Source organism: Papio anubis, chromosome 5 (genome assembly GCF_008728515.1).
Source record: "Papio anubis isolate 15944 chromosome 5, Panubis1.0, whole genome shotgun sequence".
NCBI classification, from domain to species: Eukaryota; Metazoa; Chordata; class Mammalia; order Primates; family Cercopithecidae; genus Papio; species Papio anubis.
Window position 1 is genome coordinate 154,560,663 of NC_044980.1, and position 19,486 is coordinate 154,580,148.

General features: G+C 34.4%; 1 protein-coding gene across 5 annotated transcripts in view; it reads left to right on the forward strand.

Annotated features, from left to right (window-relative positions):
- GABRA1 (gamma-aminobutyric acid type A receptor alpha1 subunit) overlaps positions 1 to 10,193 on the forward strand; it is a 55,934-nt gene extending 45,741 nt beyond the window's left edge. For all 5 annotated transcript variants that reach the window (XM_003900472.4, XM_017960106.3, XM_009209526.3 and 2 more), the window contains 3 exons: positions 1,487 to 1,639; positions 5,893 to 6,095; positions 7,339 to 10,193. In XM_003900472.4, the coding sequence (XP_003900521.2) occupies positions 1,487 to 1,639; positions 5,893 to 6,095; positions 7,339 to 7,650 (668 nt within the window). In that variant the 3' untranslated portion in view covers positions 7,651 to 10,193. The remainder of the gene's footprint in view (positions 1 to 1,486; positions 1,640 to 5,892; positions 6,096 to 7,338) is intronic.
- Positions 10,194 to 19,486: the final 9,293 nt, after the last annotated feature.

Sequence of the window (19,486 nt, forward strand, 5' to 3'; positions counted from 1 at the left end):
TATTTTGAAGATGTGGTCACTTACAGATGTAAATTTTGTAGCCATCTGCACGTCTAGACAAAGATGACACTAGAAGCAGGGGTGAGAGGAAGAACTCCTTGTTACAGACAAGAGAAAGTAAGGAAGAGAGTTGAGGGCAGATTTATACCTCATTTTCTTCAGGAATCCCTACTTTTACTTTGAAGAAAAATGAAAAGAGTGGCCCAACAGATATAAAGAATTTGATAAATAATTTTTATTGAAATAATCAATGAGTGAGCAAAATAGATTAAAAATGAGATATAAAATGAAAATAGAAGTCAAGAGTGTACTATCAATAAGGCCAGGACAGGCATTACTTAAAGCTGTGAAGAAGGTGTGTAGCCAGCTCCAGCTCCAAGACTGAGAAAAGAGCTTTAATTATAAAGATTAACAGGTTCTGAACCGTGGTAGTCACGTGATAGGGGCTGAGGTCAGAGGCACATAGACTGAGATAAAAATGTTAGGTCAAGTAGGGAGAAGTTTGGAGAAGAAAGGAAGGAGAAAGGTGAGTTCTAAAGAGAATGGTGCTTTCTTAGCCATAACACATCTGTTTCTCTCCTATCCATCCACAGATAATTAACCCTATATTCTGAGTGAATAAGGCTAAACAATTCTAAGATTTTTAACTGAGAAAGTGTAAAGCAAAAAGAGAAACAATAAGACCCTCCTGCAATTCAGGTTGTGTGGCTACTGCTTTATACCTCTAACTGAAGTCAGAATTTGGAGTATTTAAGGACCTTGGAGAGCGCCTAACTAGACCACTGTTTCCCACATCAGTCTAGGAACTGGGACAAACTCAAAAGCTGGTTATAAATATACAGATTTTCCTGGCCATTCAAAGAATGGTTTGTAAATCTAGTTGGGATTTGAAGAACTGCATTCTTCAAAAGTTTCCCAGGTGATCCTGGAAAATAAATTCTGAGAAACAAAAGGTTCTAGCCCACTGTCTTTATTTTGTAGATCAGACCATGCTAAATTACTCATCTGATGTCAAAGACATACTTAATGCAGTGCTGGAGCTAAAATTAAACTGTCCTGACATACACACAAAAGCTTCTTCAGTAGGTATTGTGGATCTGCTCTGTAACGGACACACTGGAGACCCATTGTCTGTTTCTGACCCATTGGTCTATGTCACAAGGTTTAGCATTTTGCCTTCTCCGTCAGTTTAAGGATTGGAAAGCCAGTCTTTAAATATAAACTCAAGTTTGTTCCTTCAATATGTGATGTATTTGCATTAAGAGGTAAGAATATCTTTAAAGACTCTGGCACCTCAGAGTCATTTTACTGTGTGTTAAGTATGTTTCTTTTATTTTCCGGATAAAAACTTTTTTCTCCAAGAACTGGATGTCACATGGAGAAAGATGTGTCTAACTCTCAGATGTTTGGTACTCATAGTAAATCTCAGAGATTACTTTTTTCCAAGGTCAAATTGCTCATCTTTCTTGTCTGTTTTACTTCTCAGGAGAATATGTTGTTATGACCACTCATTTCCACTTGAAGAGAAAGATTGGCTACTTTGTTATTCAAACATACCTGCCATGCATAATGACAGTGATTCTCTCACAAGTGTCCTTCTGGCTCAACAGAGAGTCTGTACCAGCAAGAACTGTCTTTGGTAAGTGCTGATCAAGATACATACCCAAGGAAAGGTATGGAGGACAAGTTATGTCATATCTGTGACGTTGCAAAGAGAAATTTAAAAAAAATTATACATTCAAATATGAAGTTCATACAATAGAAAGGTTCAAGAAATTGCCACTCTCATTATGGTATGTGTTTTTTTTAATAAAAAAAACTTAATTTAACTAGCATGCTGTTTTAGTATTTATGAATAGATGGTATTAATGAACATTTGATTTGATATTTTGAGATAAAAATGATGTGAATCAGGCACAAAATGCATAACATTAAAAATACATAAATAAAAACTTAATATTTAAATAATATATTTAGGATATATAACATGAGTCACTGAGTTATTCGAGAAGCTTAGAAAATATCAGCAGAACTACTTATTTACGTTAATAAAAAGCAGGGTTTCTTTAAGTAGGGAGAGCTAATTAATGACCATTGTATCAGTACGGGAATATGTCACTTTACCTGATGTGTGCGCTTCTGTAGAGTTACATGCATTCATTTTTTCTATTATGACATTTTTAATGACCTACATGCTTCAAGTTAAGAAATATAATTGAGTATTGTTTAAAGGGTAAACAACCTTTTACTAATATGAAAACTTATTTCCTTATGCATTATTTTAGAGTGTGCATTTGATATGAAAAGATATTTCCTGCCTATATCCCAGTATACTATCTCAACTGTATTTTACAGACTGATAAAAATGAAAGATTCCAATACAATATCTTCTAGACACAGAATGCAGTAGTGAACTGAACACAAACCACCACTCTCCTTACAAAAATTGCATTCTGAAGCTTAAAATTGAGTAATCACAAAATCAAATACTTTTATACTAGGCACTATTCTATACAATTAGCCTATATTACTTAACCATAAAACAAATTCTGTCTGCCATTATTCTTTCCGGTTTTAAAAGTGAAATCTAAGAAACAACAGGTTAAGTAATCTGCCCATAGTTAGGAGCTATTAGATGGAGCCAGAACTAAGACCCTAGCATTTAGCTCTGGAGTGTGTTTGCCTAATAACAATGCTGTATCATCACCTCTGAGCTATCCTGCTGCAATGAAAATAATTGAAATGGGAGTATTGTGGTTAACTTCATTTGGAAATCACAACTACATATTTATTGGTTAAAGGTGCAATTATCAAGGTTCACTCCACAAATATCAACTAGGCACCTGCTGTTTTTAAGAGCTGTGCTAAAGGATAAAAGCCTTAAGAAGCTTATAGTCTAAACTGAGGATTATTCACCTGAAGAAATGCCTATGATATCATCTTTCAATAATATGTAGTGTATGAAAAATCAGTTATCTCAGAAAAAAAAACCAGGACTCTGCTACAAGTAACAGAAACGTGTATTTTCTTCTGAACTTGGCAATATGCTTCTAGATTGGCAAACACCAAGTCATGCTCTGACAATAGCCTAAGCATATAGCTAAATTAATATTCAGAATAATTGCAGCTGCAGAACAAAAGAACAGTTCATTGCATACTCATTCTTTCCCATTACCACGTGTCAATATGAACTAGCAATGAAGTCGCTGAAGACTAAGTCTTGTTAAGATGCTTATATCTGTGTGAGTATGCCTTTTTCTCACCAGGAAATTAAAAAAAAAAACGCAGGACATATTTATGTTTTGTTTTATTTTAGTTTTGCAGTCTGAGTACAACACTATATTTAAAAAGGTTATTTTAAAAGGTGATATTCCCCTTCCCACACCAACAAATTCTACTCTTTTGATTTGAAAATTATTTACAGCATTTCAGATGGTGTAGGTCAGAAAATATTGCTATTAACTTTTTCAGCAATCTTATACCTCAACAGACTCATGGCCTTTGATGAACATAACTATATGTTTGTAAACTTAGTTGTGACAAGTATTTTTGTGTTTCAAGTTTTATGTTTCTAATATTTTAAGTTCACTAGAGTCACGAATACAATTTTCTAGACTTTTCACCTTTTAACATTTATTTTGTACACGTTTCTATGTTTTTTAGTTTGAACTCAGCACATTTTTTTTCCTGAGCTCTGTGAGATGCCTAGAAGGATCATGTGGATTTAAAAAGAATAAAAGAACCAACCAAACAAAAGTTGTACTTGTTAGTATAACCATTTATTAAAAGACATCCAGAATGAAACAAGGTTGCAGTCTATCTTACGCCTTAAAAGACCATATTCTTGGTTTTCCATGCTGTCTCTCATTTGGAGGCAATGTGGTCACTTAATTTTGCTGCCAAATACATCCAAGTTTGAGATTCAGTCTCACCACCTACCAGCTGTATGGCATTGGCAAATTTACTTCCTCTTATGGAGCTTCAGTTGTCTGTTAAATGAAAGTACAAGAAAAGGAAAGTAATGCTGTGTTTTTAAAAGTGAGACAAATAAAATAAAATATATACATTGTCAGGTTCGGTACTTGGAACTTAAAAGCTGTTCAACAAATCTATGTTCTTTCTCTTTTCCTATAACAGGAATTGTATTTTCCTATGGCACAAATTGTATCTTTATGTTAATCTTCTTAACTGCTCTTAATTTATGGACACATTTGGTTTAAAAATACCCATTCCCACATTACTTCTGACAGCTGACTACATAAACCAAATTTATTTTAAAGAATTGAATTTATTGTAGTAGAGATTTATCAAAAAAGTCTAAAGTTGTCAATTATAATAGTCATTAGTTTTGCCCTTATTATCAGGCTAAGTGCTAAACACTTCATTGCATTACCTTACTTAATATTCATAATAGCCCTCCGAGTTAAACTTATTAAATCAACTTACAAGAAAAAAATTTGATAAACCCCAGAAGCTCAGGATTTTAAGGCCATATTCTCAAGGTCATTCAGCAGTTATAGAACAGGGATTTGAAATTCGGTTGCCCTGAATTTTAATTACCCTAATATTTGCTAAAGTTAATATTGACACGTAAATTCAGGAGCTTGAATTTACATGTCATTGCATTTAATCCTCATGATAGTCTTTTGAGTGAGTGAGCAAAAATGTCCTTCTCCTAGAATTTCAGCAATGGTATAGACACTGGAGAGAATGAAAGACAAGTCATCCCTTTTATAGATATGGGGACAGAGATTCCTACAAGTTAAATCACTTAGCAGAGGTCATAGAGCTAAGTGGTAGGGCTGAGACTAGTCACTGGAAGAGGTTAGAATTATTTCTAAAATACGTGGCCTGATCCACCCTGAATGGGTAACTGTGAACTGTTTTTTAAACATTTTCAAATGGTTTAAAGGGAACCTGACAGCATTATACTTTTGTACTGAGTATAGTGCATTACATATAGCAGGTTGACAGTATTTGGTAAGTGAACATTAGAGGGTATCATCTTTCTCATACTAACTTATATAATTGTGTAAGTAAATCAAAATGGGCTAACTTGAAAACTTCTTTGAATAGAGGACATTTTAATCACTAGGGGTGGATTTGCAGAGTAGGAAAGATGAGGCAGCCTTATCAGAAAGAAAAAAAGATTGTAACATTTGAACAATTGTGTTCAAATGTTGGTACTGCTACTTCTTAGCTGTGTATTCTCTAGCAAGTTACATAAACTGTATTATTATATATATGTGAGTGTGTGTATATGTGTATGTATATGAGACACACATGTCTCTATCTATATATGTCAGATTTAGGAATTTCTTTAAAAGTGTAGCTATTTTTGAATCAGGAAAGATAGTGTAAAACCATGAGTCAATAATGTGGCAATTATCCTCAAATTGTTAAATTATCTAAAAATTATCAAAAAGTTATTGGCTTCCTGTTTTATATATTTGGGGCACATAGAATATTAAACAGAGCTGAGTATCCAGAAGTTGCTTGTGGATCACAGGCAGTGAAGATCTGTGATTTCTAGATCAAGAACTAGGTTCAGTGAGGAATATTATTTCTTGCCTTACCCAGGACACCCATGTTCAAAGTGCTAATTTAAAGGAACTTACTATTTTCTTAACAGCACCTCAATAGCAGACAATTTTATTCCTACAAGATATCTTCCTCAGTGCTGCCATTCCATGAATCGCAGACCACACCGGAGTTAAATTAAGACTTGTCAATTCCAAACCAAAATAAGATGATCTAGAAACCAAATTCTGTCATGATACTGTTGATTTCCTTTTGTTCAAGTAGGCTGTCCTATCATGGTGAAATTTCATAGTATGAACTGGCATCACGTATGGTTTGTTTTGTTTTTTGGTTTTTTTTTTCCCCTTACAGGAGTAACAACTGTGCTCACCATGACAACGCTAAGCATCAGTGCCAGAAACTCCCTCCCTAAGGTGGCTTATGCAACAGCTATGGATTGGTTTATTGCAGTGTGCTATGCCTTTGTGTTCTCAGCTCTGATTGAGTTTGCCACAGTAAACTATTTCACCAAGAGAGGTTATGCATGGGATGGCAAAAGTGTGGTTCCAGAAAAGGTAAATCCTTTAATAGTCACTGTAGTACATCACTATTATGTCTCTTTAAACCTATGAAATGGTATGTTTGGGTCTGTGGTCTTGGATGGAGTATGCAGAATAATAAGGATTCTTTTTTTCTTATGTCATAAACAATTAAGTGCCATGATAATTTCGTTATTGCTAAAGGGAGAGGTCATTCAGGTGAATAGATGTATAAAGTGGAGGAGATAAAGGAGGGATAGTTAGGCAAACATTTCTAGTCAAATATGCTTTCCTGTGGTTTCTCTTGATTTGAGAACAGTTTTGATAAACCTAATATTAGGAGCAAATAAACTTACTCAAATCCTTTATTTACCAAGTGCATTATAATTTTGTAACTTGAAAGTTATATTCTTTTGGTTATTTTCTGAGCCTAATCATTTGGTCATAAATGTATAACCATAATGACTCAATTAAATTAAGTTTGCCACATGAACCATCCCTAGTTCTCCGCAAAGTCAAGGGCAGGCACATTTTCTCTTTCCAAAATAGACATATGCTTTAGGGATCATAACACACAGAAAATGACCAAGAAATGCCTCATGGTAGAAAATGTTCAAGTTGAGAATACTGCTGCTTCCCTCAATTAGAACCTATTACACAGTATGGATTTTATGTCACAGCTTGGGAGGATAACTGTATTTGTGGGGTTTGAAGAACAAGCATGTCAAAATGCAAGTAAACTTTGGGATGCTATGACGAAGAGCAAAGACAGAGACAAAGAGATTTTAAGATGTTTAGAAATAATCTAGAAGGAGTCACTTGACAGCAGCTTTTCTGAAACTTGGTTCTACCGAATATTAGTTGCTTAAGATACTCCCTGAAAATTCAGTTCTATGTTGATGCCCTCTTGAATATTGCTACATACTGTATTTCCTGGTCACAGCATATTAAAGGGGCTTAGAAGTTCTATAGTAAATAAATTGTTTTAACTGTGTTCATCCCATAGTTACACAAATGCATTAGATAAGAAAATCTTCTATAGTGGTAACATTGACTATATTTGATAAAATCTAAGGTGCTGCACTTCTTGATGACAAAAGGCTATTAAATACTGTCTACATTTTTAATTTATTGTAATAAGACAGGCATACATTATGTTTTTAAATTCTTAAATAAGGCACAGATTTAGGTTGCAAAATTAGGGCCACCTTGCTCAGCAACTTATACTTTTGCTTCTCACTATTTACTAAACAAAATGCATTACTCTTTCTTTCTACAGCCAAAGAAAGTAAAGGATCCTCTTATTAAGAAAAACAACACTTATGCTCCAACAGCAACCAGCTACACCCCTAATTTGGCCAGGGGTGACCCAGGCTTAGCCACCATTGCTAAAAGTGCAACCATAGAACCCAAAGAGGTCAAGCCCGAAACAAAACCACCAGAACCCAAGAAAACCTTTAACAGTGTCAGCAAAATTGACCGACTGTCAAGAATAGCCTTCCCGCTGCTATTTGGAATCTTTAACTTAGTCTACTGGGCTACGTATTTAAACAGAGAGCCTCAGCTAAAAGCCCCCACACCACATCAATAGATCTTTTACTCACATTCTGTTGTTCAGTCCTCTGCACTGGGAATTTATTTATGTTCTCAACGCAGTAATTCCCATCTGCTTTATTGCCTCTGTCTTAAAGAATTTGAAAGTTTCCTTATTTTCATAATTCATTTAAGAACAAGAGACCCCTGTCTGGCAGTCTGGAGCAAAGCAGACTATGCAGCTTGGAGACAGGATTCTGACAGAGCAAGTGAAAGAGCAAAGTCATGTCAGAAGGAGACAGAATGAGAGAGAAAAGAGGGGCAAGACGGTTCCAAGATACAAGAAAAAGTAGAAAAAAAAAATAACACTTAACTATAACCCCTAGGTCATTTGTAGATATATATTTCCAAATATTCAGAAAAAAAAGATACTGTATATGTCAAAAATATTTTTATGTGAAGGTGTTTAAAAGGATAAATTATAAATGTTTCATGAAGAAAAATCTTAAAAAAATCTATGTCTTTATTACACTATGGTGTGCTTATGTTTTTGTTTTGCTTTTTAAACTGATGTATAGCTTTAACATTTTGTTTCCAAAGCTGAAGATCCCCATTATTTCTCTTTGGAAAAAAAAAAAAAAAAGCTTAACGCATTATTTTGTCATAAAACGCTATTTTAAAATTCATGGAACTTTCATAGGCAAAGGTGCGGTTGCTCATTGTAGAGCACATTTAGTCCAATGAAGATAAATGCTTTAAACAAGTTTCTTCACTTTCATCTGAGCTTTTACCGCTAGACTCAAGGAAGAATAATTTTAACAGACATGTATACTCAATAGAAACTAAAGTAAAATAATTTAAAAATATTCCCTTTTTCACCCTATTTTCAGATAGCACATGAGCCCAACACTCACTTAATTCTCGTTATGAAGATGTTTTTAGAGGGGCAAAAATATTTTGCAAGCTCTGGAATTGTTGAATGTATTCTTTTATATAACTACATTAAAAGCTTTAGATTGAAATTTATGACTAGCAAACAAAAAATAGAATATATAAAAGATATATGTAAATATACAGCATGAGATTGTACATTTTTTACTTTTTTAAAATTGTGTTCTTAAAATATTGTGTAAGAATCACTGCTCTTAGCTGTTAGAATGTTGTTAAATGCTATGGAAATACATTTAGAACCTGCATTTAAGAACAGAACAGCAAGTAGGAACCACATGGAACTTAAAACATATGGGTATGAAGTCCACTTACGTAGACAAAACTTATAATTTCCAAACTGTTGTCTAGTATACAGTGATCAGTTGCTATCTGTTCAAGTCATGCCATACATTTCCCTATTTTAGGCTATTGTAATATAGAAAGAAAATGGAAAGCATTAGTTGGAACTAGAAAATGATCTGTATATTATGCTATATTTGCTAACACCAACTATTTCAATAAGTGTTGTACCATATGTAGCATTAAATATAAAATACATAAAAGAATGTACAGAAAATAGCTTTTATTGAGTAATATTATTACATTTCATTTATACTGTAGCAATATATTTGTAGGTATACTATGTAAGGGCTTTAAATAAAAGAGGTCCATTAATACTTCCTTATAAAAATTCTAGTCTGTTTCATTACTGCCCAGATGTTTTAGAGATAAATATTTATGCAGAAGGTATTTTTGAAGTCTCCTTTTGTCTGATAGAGTTTAAAAGATATTTAAATTTAGTGTTCAGAATCCACAAGTCACGGTCTAAACACACTTAGAATACTACAGCATAAACCTGTTAGCATTATTGCCAAATAAGACAGTTGGGATCCAAACCCAAGTTTTGAGCAATGTTTTTCTCAAAAAGCTGCTATCCAATGATATAGGAAAATACACCGTGTTTTCCTAAACACACTTTTCTTTTTACATGTGCTTCATTGTTTGATTTGGTCCTGCCTAAATTTCACAAGCTAGGCCAATGAAGGCTGAATCAAAGACATTTCATCCACCAATATCATGTGTAGATATTGTGTATAGAAAATAAAATAAATTATGGCTCTAACTTCTGTGTTGCTGTTTATCTTGTTATTTTTCGGCGTTATCCTAATGTGTTTATTGAGAGCATTTTACCTTCCAGACTTCTCATGGCTAACTTTCGGTCTGTATTTTGCTCCTTAGATGTGAATATTTCTTATTAGTCTGCTTCCTGCTATGCAATGACTGCATTTCTATCACTTCTCAGTTTGTTAGTATATGTGGATAGTATTCTACTGTATAAATGATTGCAAAGTTTATCAAAAACAAATTATTCTATGTAGCTTTTCTACAGTGCTTTGCTAAACCATGTAGTACTAGTTAAGTCTTCCTTGAAAATAAAGATACACTCTTATAGGGGACAGTTCCTGTTTACTCCCAGGAAATTTTTTTAAAAGATGACACTGAATGTTTATTGCACTTTAGTGCAGTGAAGTGGCAATAAAACCTAACATGAATCAAAGGTCGTTTATGGCAGATGCATGTGTTGCTTTACGGAGTTTAGCAAAAGCTCTTAATTTTATGTCATACTGTATTCTACTACAATAATAAAGCTAACATTATTCAATAATAAAATGGAATACTTGACTTTCTTTTCATGTTTTGAAAGGACTTTTCATTGTTCTGTTTTAATGCATTTTTACATTAGAAGCACCTAAAAGTACCAACTGCTAGCAGGAATCTAGACCACTAGAAAGAGACTAAAAAATATTAATAGTATGATCCTAAACTATGATTTAGAAAAATTATTTATAATATAAAAATGAATTAAACACCAGGTTTCTGGTATTACTGGTAGCACTTTGAAATTTATGAAATATAAACATAAGAGAATGAAAATGCTGAAATGATCATGGAATTTGCTCATATGTATTGATAGCATAGGAAATTCATTTTCCATTCTATCCTGAGACACTGATTTAATTGTTTTGAGGTTGCATCTGATCATTGTCATTTTATAAGCTGTCCTGGTGACTCTCAGTATGTAGCCAAAGTTGTTACATCGTTAATACTTTTCATTTTAACTTAAATTCCTTAAGGTTTCCATAATCAGTCACATCAAGGTAAAAAAATACTTATAATCACACAAAAGACAATAGAAAAATCATTTCAATGATAGGCATAAAACCATAATTGGTTTCTACACAACAGACCACATGAGACAAAATTTCTGTTTTAGATGATGGTCTTGCCAGAACAACATAAATTGTATCTTAACAAATAAAACCTACATATTCCCTAGTAATGACTCACAACTTTATAAAAACTCACAATTAAAAATCCTCCAACAGAATGATTTATTCAAATAAAACTGTCAACATAAACTAACTGAACCATCACATTTGTTGATTTCTGGGTTCTCATAAAAAAGAATGCAGTGAATGATGACTATTTTGGCTATCAAACCAAATTCATGTCAAGGCTCACCACATAATTATCAAAGAAATAACAATAAGAAAGGGCTTGGCATTATTGCTGACCATCTGTTTGAAATTCATTGTACTAGTTATAACCTTCTGTTGGAGTTTACTGATATCTATCCAGCTCTTATGACCAGCAATAATAAACATCTAACTTGACTATATTATACTCACAATTCAGCAAAATAGTTTAACTTCAAACGTTGATTTAATTTAATTTAACTAAATTCTACTAACACTTACTGAGTATTTTCCCTAGACTAAATACTGTACTTGATGATGGGGATGTAGATGTAAATATGGCCATTTTCCTTGCAAAAATAATGGTTATGTTGGGGAAGGAAAACAATCGAAGATAATAAAATAAGTATTATGATAAAGTAGAAGATGCTAACCAGTATGTAAAAGAAGTGCCTCGCCACTTTTCATAAGGCTAACAAACTGGATTTGTAGAAACTAATGATGTTCAAGTTAAAACTTGAAGTATAAGAGGAATTGAAGCCATCCTGTACCTGGACTATGAATGAGTGGACTTTGGATCTAATGCCAATTTTGTGAGTCGTTAGCCATTAAACCACAAACTAAACATTTGAAACCTCTAAGATCCCTCTAGCTACTGGGACAGATACTGAGTTTGCAGAGATGAAGATGACAATATAATCTTGGAAAGCTCAAAAGTTCATAGAGATTCAGAATGAATCTAAAATTAGAATACTTCCTGTATTACATATAATTACTGAAAAATGTGCAAGTATAGGAGACTTACCCAGGGAGTAGTATGAGGGAAGACTTCAAATGAAAGTGTTAGTCCAGCTAGCTTTTGTTTTGCTTTAGCAATATAAACTTTATTTTTTCAATACAAGCTCCTTCAATTCAAGACACCTCTGTAAGCAGTGATACCAGCCATTCAGTCCATCCCTAAATAACTGAGGCTCCTGGGAATATAACCATGTAAATGCAGTATTTTTTACATTAGTTGAAGACAATGAGTGTCCTTTAATAATTGTTAAGACCAGAAAACAAAAAATGTCAGAAAGAGACAAATCAGTACTGTAATGATTTCCGATCAAAACTCTTGCAAAATTGCCCTAGTTTGATGAGAGACCTGAGCAGCATTGTTGGGGTGGAGAAGGACTCTCTGGTGAAGCTTTCTTGGCATTTTTCTGCAAAAGTTTTGGCTAACTTTTTCAAAATACTCCCATATAAGCAGATGTTATCATTCCTTGGCCTTCCAGAAAATCAACAAACACATTGCTTTGAGTGTTGCAAAAAACTGTTGTCATGACCTTTGCCCTTGACCAGTCCACTTTTGCTTTGATTGGACCACTTTGATATCTTGGTAGCATTGTTTTCAGGATTGTACTGGTAGAGTCCATTCCATCTTCTGTTACAATTTCTAGAAGAAATGCTTCAGGATCTTGGTCACATTTATTTAAATTCCGCTGAAAGGTTTGCTCTTGTCTGCAACTGATCTGCGCATAATAGTTTTGGTACCTATTAAGTGGAAACTTTGCTCAACTTTAATTTTCGGTAAAATTGTGTAAGTTGAACCAGTAGAAATGTCTATGGTGTTGGCTCTTTGTTCTGCTGTTGATTGTTAGTTGTCTTCAGAGTATGAACAAGATTAAAAATTTTATATTTGCAAATTGATGGAGATGGTCTGCTGCTATGACCTTCATCTTCAACATTATCTTGGCCCTTCTTAAAAATAGTGATCCATTTGTGAAGTGTCTGTTCATATCTTTTGACCACTTTTTGATGGGCTTGTGTGTTTTTTTCTTGTAAATTTGTTTAAGTTCTTTGTAGATTCTGGATATTAGCCCTTTGTCAGATGGGTAGATTGCAAAAATTTTCTCCCATTCTGTATGTTGCCTATTCACACTGATGGTAGTTTCTTTTGCTGTGCAGAAGCTATTTATTTTAATTAGATCCCATTGGTCTATTTTGGCTTTTGTTGCCATTGCTTTTGGTGTTTTAGTCATGAAGTCTTTGCCCATGCCTATGTCCTGAATGGTATTGCCTAGGTTTTCTTTAGTTTTTATGGTTTTAGGTCTTATGTTAAGTCTTTAATCCATCTTGAGTTAATGTTTGCATAAGGTATAAGGAAGGGATCCAGTTTCAGTTTTCTACAGATGGCTAGCCAGTTTTCCCAGCACCATTTATTAAATAGGGAATCCTTCCCACATTGCTTGTCTTTGTCAGGTTTGTCAAAGGTCAGATGGTTGTAGATGTGTGATGTTATTTCTGAGGCCTCTGTTCTGTTCCATTGGTCTATATATCTGTTTTGGCACCAGTACCACGCTATTTTGGTTACTGTAGCCTTATTCTATAGTCTGAAGTCAGGTAGTGTGATGCCTCCAGCTTTGTTCTTTTTGCTTAGGACTATCTTAGCTATGCAGGCTCTTTTTTGGTTCCATATGAACTTTAAAGTTTTTTTTTTTCCAATTCTGTGAAGAAAGTCATTGGTAGCTTGATGGGGATAGCATTGAATCTACAAATTACCTTGGGCAGTATGGCCATTTTCACAATACTGATTCTTCCTATCCATGAGCATGGAATATTCTTCCATTTGTTTAAGTCCTCTTTTATTTTGTTGAGCAGAGGTTTGTAGTTCTCCTTGAAGAGGTCCTTCACATCCCTTGTATGTTGGATTCCTAGGTATTTTATTCTCTTTGTAGCAATTGTGAATGGGAGTTCACTCATGTTTGGGCCCTCTGTCTGTTATTGGTGTATAGGAATGCTTGTGATTTTTGCACACTGATTTTGTATCTTGATACTTTGCTGAAGTTGCTTATCAGCTTAAGGAGATTTTGGGCTGAGACGATGGGATTTTCTAAATATACAATCATGTCATCTGCGAACAGAGACAATTTGACTTCTTCTTTTCCTGACTTAATACCCTTTATTTCCTTCTCTTGCCTGATTTCCCTGGCCAGAACTTCCAACACTATGTTGAATAGGAGTAGTGAGAGAGGGCATCCTTGACTTCTGCTGGTTTGCAAAGGGAATGCTTCCAGTTTTTGCCCATTCAGTATGACATTGGATGTGGGTTTGTCGTAAGTAGCTCTTATTATTTTGAGATACATTCCATCAATACTTAGTTTATTGAGAGTTTTTAGAACGAAGGGCTGTTGAATTTTGTCTAAGGCCTTTTCTGCATCTATTGAGACAATCATGTGGCTTTTGTCCTTGGTTCTGTTTATGTGATGGATTACATTTACTGATTTGTGTATATTGAACCAACCTTGTATCCCAGGGATGAACCCGACTTGATCGTGGTGGATAAGTTTTTTGATGTGCTGCTGGATTCGATTTGCCAGTATTTTACTGAGGATTTTTGCATCTATGTTCATCAGGGATATTGGTCTAAAATTTTCTTTTTCTGTTGTGTCTCTGCCAGGCTTTGGTATCAAGATTATGCTGGCCTCATAAAATGAGTTAGGGAGAAGTCCCTCTTTTTCTATTAATTGCAATAGTTTCAGAAGGAATGGTACCAGCTCCTCTTTGTACCTCTGTTCGAATTAGGCTGTGAATCCATCTGATCCTGGACTTTTTTTCGTTGGTAGGCTATTAATTATTGCCTCAATTTCAGAGCCTGTTATTGGCCTATTCAGAGATTCGACTTTTTCCTGGTTTAGTCTTGGGGGTGTTTATGTGTCCAGGAATGTATCCATTTCTTCTAGATTTGATTCTTCTCTCTTTTCTCTTTATTAGTCTTGCTAGCGGTCTATCAATTTCGTTGATCTTTTCAAAAAAACCAGCTCCTGGATTCATTGATATTTTTTTTTGAAGTGTTTGTGTGTGTGTGTGTGTGTGTGTGTGTGTCTATCTCCTTCAGTTCTGCTTTGGTCTTAGTTATTTCTTGTCTTCTGTTAGCTTTTGAATTTGTTTGCTCTTGCTTCTCTAATTATTTTAATTGTGATGTTAGGGTGTCGATTTTAGATCTTTCCTGCTTTCTCTTGTAGGCATTTAGTGCTATAAATTTCCTTCTACACACTGCTTTGAATGTGTCCCAGAGATTCTGGTACGTTGTGTCTTTGTTTGCATTGGTTTCAAAGAACATCTTTATATCTACATTTATGCAGACAACAGACACATGAAAAGATGCTTATCAGAGAAATGCAAATCAAAACCACGATGAGATACCATCTCTTGCTCGATAGAATGGCGATCATTAAAAAGTCAGGAAACAACAGATGCTGAAGAGGATGTGGGGAAATAGGAATGCTTTTACACTGTTGGTGGGAGTGTAAATTAGTTCAACCATTGTGGAAGACAGTGTGGCGATTCCTTAAGGATCTAGGACCAGAAATACCATTTTCCCCAGTGATCCCATTACTGGGTATATACCCAAAGGATTTTAAATCATGTATCTATAAAGACACATGCACATGAATGTTTACTGTGGCACTATTCACAATAGCAAAGACTTGGAACCAACCCAAATGTTCCATCAGTGTTAGACTGGATTACGAAAATGTGGCACATATACACCATGGCATACTATGCAGCCATAAAATAGGATGAGTTCATGTCCTGTGCAGGAACATGGATGAAGCTGGAAACCATCATTCTCAGCAAACTATCACCAGGACAGAAAACCAAACACTGCATGTTCTCACTCATAGGTGGGAACTGAACAGTGAGAACACTTGGGCACAGGGCGGGGAACATCATACACTGGGGCCTGTCGGGGTGTGGGGGGCTGGAGGAGGGATAACATTAGGAGAAATACCTAATGTAAATAATGAATTGATGGGTGCAGCAAACCACCAAGGCACATGTATACCTATGTAACAAACCTGCACGTTGTGCACATGTACCCTAGAACTTAAAGTATAATAATAATTAAAAAAATAGTTATCCATTTGTAGAGTGCTACTGATTTCTTTGGGATATTGTCCCCATAAAATTTCTGTAACATATCAGTGATTTCGCCATTCTTCCACACAAGCTTCTCCATAAATCTGATGTTTGATGTTTGTTCTTGCTTCAATTTTAGCACAATTGATGCTATCCTTAGTGCCTCAAACTAGATCCAGAAACAGAATTTTCAACATAGATTTCAGATCCAGATTTTAAAAACTGGAACAGCTTGCTTAATTTTCCCACAAAATCAGTCTTATTCTCAGTAATACATTGGGATATTTATCACTGAGATGTCCCGTTTCCTTCAGCAAAAGGTTTTTAATTTTTAAATTTTTTTTTAAATTTAAATTTTATTTGACTTTCCATTAAAGTACTCTACTACCAAGTTCCAACAGATGACTCAACTGGTTCTTTATAAACAAAAGACAACCCAACAAGAACATAGACTTACATTTTTCAAAGGAAGTAAGAATGTATCTTCTTTCCTTGAAGAAGGATGGGGGCTGACAAAGATTCTTTGCTTGACTAAATTGTCATCAGGTTCATGAGCCTTCCTCTAGGCCCATCAGTGCACTTTCTTGTAAGAACTAGGTTTAACAAAGAACACTGCGAAATCAGTTTATTAACAAAGAACTCTGCTAAGTAAATTTAAAGAACTCCAATCCTTGACATATCTTATCAGGTTTCTAAACCTCCACCATCTCCCACGTCTGATCACCCTGGCCTGTATTCAGCAGTAATCCAGTCCGGTTGGCTTAGCAAGACCTCCCCTTTCTCCCAATACTTCCTTTTAGCAATTTCCATCCTCTGACCCCATCCAGCTTCTTGGCTGCAAACCCTCATTGATCCATGCTATGTTTAGAGTTGAGCCCAGCCTCTCACTCCCACTGCAAGACTCCAAGACAGTGGTCCCTACAACTGTCGTGATAGTGTTGAATAAAGTCTGCCTTACCATGCTTCAAGCTAGGATTTGAAGGATGATTAGACACTTATCAGACACTTTGGTGATGGAGATGGCAGCTGGTGATAAAAAATAGATCCTTTATTAAAAGACAATGTTAACCAACCTAGGTGTACAGCAAAAAGTGAGTTGATAAAGAAAATGTGACATAAATACAACATCAGAATAGTATTTTATTTTTTCTTAAAAGGAAATTTTTTCCTTTATGAAAACATAAATGATCCCAGAGAACATTGTGTTACATGAAGTAAGCCAGGCACAGAAAGACGAATACCTCATGATCTCACTTGTATGTGAAACCTACAAAAGTTGAACTCATCAAAGTAGAGGGTAAATGATGGTTACCAGGAGCTGGGGGGTGGGTGTGGTTGGGGAGATGTTGGCCAAGTGAATATAAAATTTCCGTTAGTTACAAAAAATAAATTCAAGAGATTTATTGTACAATGTGGTGACAACAGTTAATTAATACTGTATTGTATTCTTGAAAAAATGCTAAGAGAGGAGTTTTAAATATTCTTACCACAAAAAATGATATGTGAGGTAACACCTATGTTAATTAGCTCAATTTAGCCATTGTATACATATCCATAATATATACGTATTACAAAAAACAACATACTGTACGTAAGTATATACAATTTTATTTCTATTAAACATAATTTTTAAAAAGGATATAACTTAAAATATTAAATACAAAACAAATAAAAACAATGAAACAAGAAAACATCAAAGGAATTAAAAGTAGTACACTAGAAAAATTCTACTTAACCCACAAGAAATAATAAAATAAGACTAGAAGACTACAAAAGAATTAGACACACAGAAAGCTAATAGACTGTCACCTTGCAGCATATACAAAAATAAGTCAAATTAAATCATAGATCTAAATGTAAGCACCCAAACTATAAACTTTTCAGAAGAAAACATGAGGGGAAATCTTCATGATTTGAGGTGAGCCAACAGTTTCTGGACACACTAAAATCAAAATCTATAAAAGAATGGTCATGGTTAAATTATACTTCATCAAAATTAAAAACACTGGTGCTTCTAAGGACCACGTTGGAAAATTAAAAAAAAACAATCTGATAGAAAATATTTGTAAAAATTATGTCTGATAGTGAACATTTATTCAGACTGTATAAATAACTTATAGAACTATATAATAAGATAATCAACAACCAATTCTAAAAATGGGTTAAATATTTAAGTAAGTATAAGCAAATGACTAATGAGCCTATGAAATGTTAATTACCATTAATCATTAGTAAAATGCAAATTAAAGCCACTGTGATAACTTTATATCCATAGAATGGCTATAATCAAATGATAGACTATAAAAAGTGTTGAAGACCATGTGGAGAAATTGAAACATGTATACATTGCTGGTGAGAATGTACAGCCACCTTGGAAAATGGTTTGGCAGTTTCTTATGAAGTTAGACATGAACTTACCATATATTGCAATAGTTCTACTACTCAAAAAAATTTAAAATATGCATTCTTACAGAATTTCATGCAAATATTCATAGAGACATTATTCATAAGAACCTAAAACTGAAAATATCACTAATGCCCATACATTAATTAATGGATAAACAAAATGTTATTCAACAAAATTAGAAGGAACAAAAGGTTGATACAAGCTACATGGATAAACTTCAAAAAACATAAGTGAAAGAAGCCAGACACAAAGACCACATATTATATAATTGTATTTACATTAAATGTCCTGAAATGTAGAGACAGCAGATTGTCATGTCTGATACTGGGGGTGGCAGTGGGAACTGGTTGGAATTGAACATGAGGGATCTTTTTGGCACAATGGAAATGTGTTAAAATTGCACTGTGGTCATGGCTTCACAACTTTATTAATTTACTGAAAATTTTTGAGTTGTACATTTTAAGTAGATGGCTTTTATACTGAGTAAGTTTTAATGCATTAAAGCTACAAAAATAATGATAGTTAATGTGAAGAACTGTTTTGAGGCATCACTGATACCAAATGTATGTAAAAGAATCAGGCATACTTCCTATCCCATAGTATTATCTTGCAAAATTAGATTAACTATTAAGATAAGGCCCCCAAATTTAGATTGCAACAAATAATTAAAATTGAGTCTGAGAAAAAAAATCACCAATGGGCCAAACACAACACATAATAAAATAGGGTAGGAATTTCTTATCTGTAAATCAGAGGTAGGGGTAAGGGTCAGTACGGATCCAAATATCTAAATAATCTAGTCAAAATATATGAGGCAGGTGACTTATTTAAAATATTTGTAGAAAGATTCAACCCACCTCTTTACACACTGTGTGCATACTTCCACACTTGAACAAAGATGTTCCCTGTAGGGAATAAGATAATACAGCACCTGAGTGTCCTGGAAAGCCACAGACCAGTGGTTCTCAAGCTTTAGCATGCATTAGAGTTGCCCAGAATGGCTTGTTGAAAGACAGATTGCTAAACCGTACCTATAGACTTTTTGTTTCAATAGGCCTGGGGTGGGGTAGTTCCCATAAATTTGCAAATTTTATTTCATTTTATTTTAATTATTTTTTTAAGACAGAGTCTCGCTCTATTGCCCAGGCTGGAGTGCAGTGGCATGATCTCGGTCACTC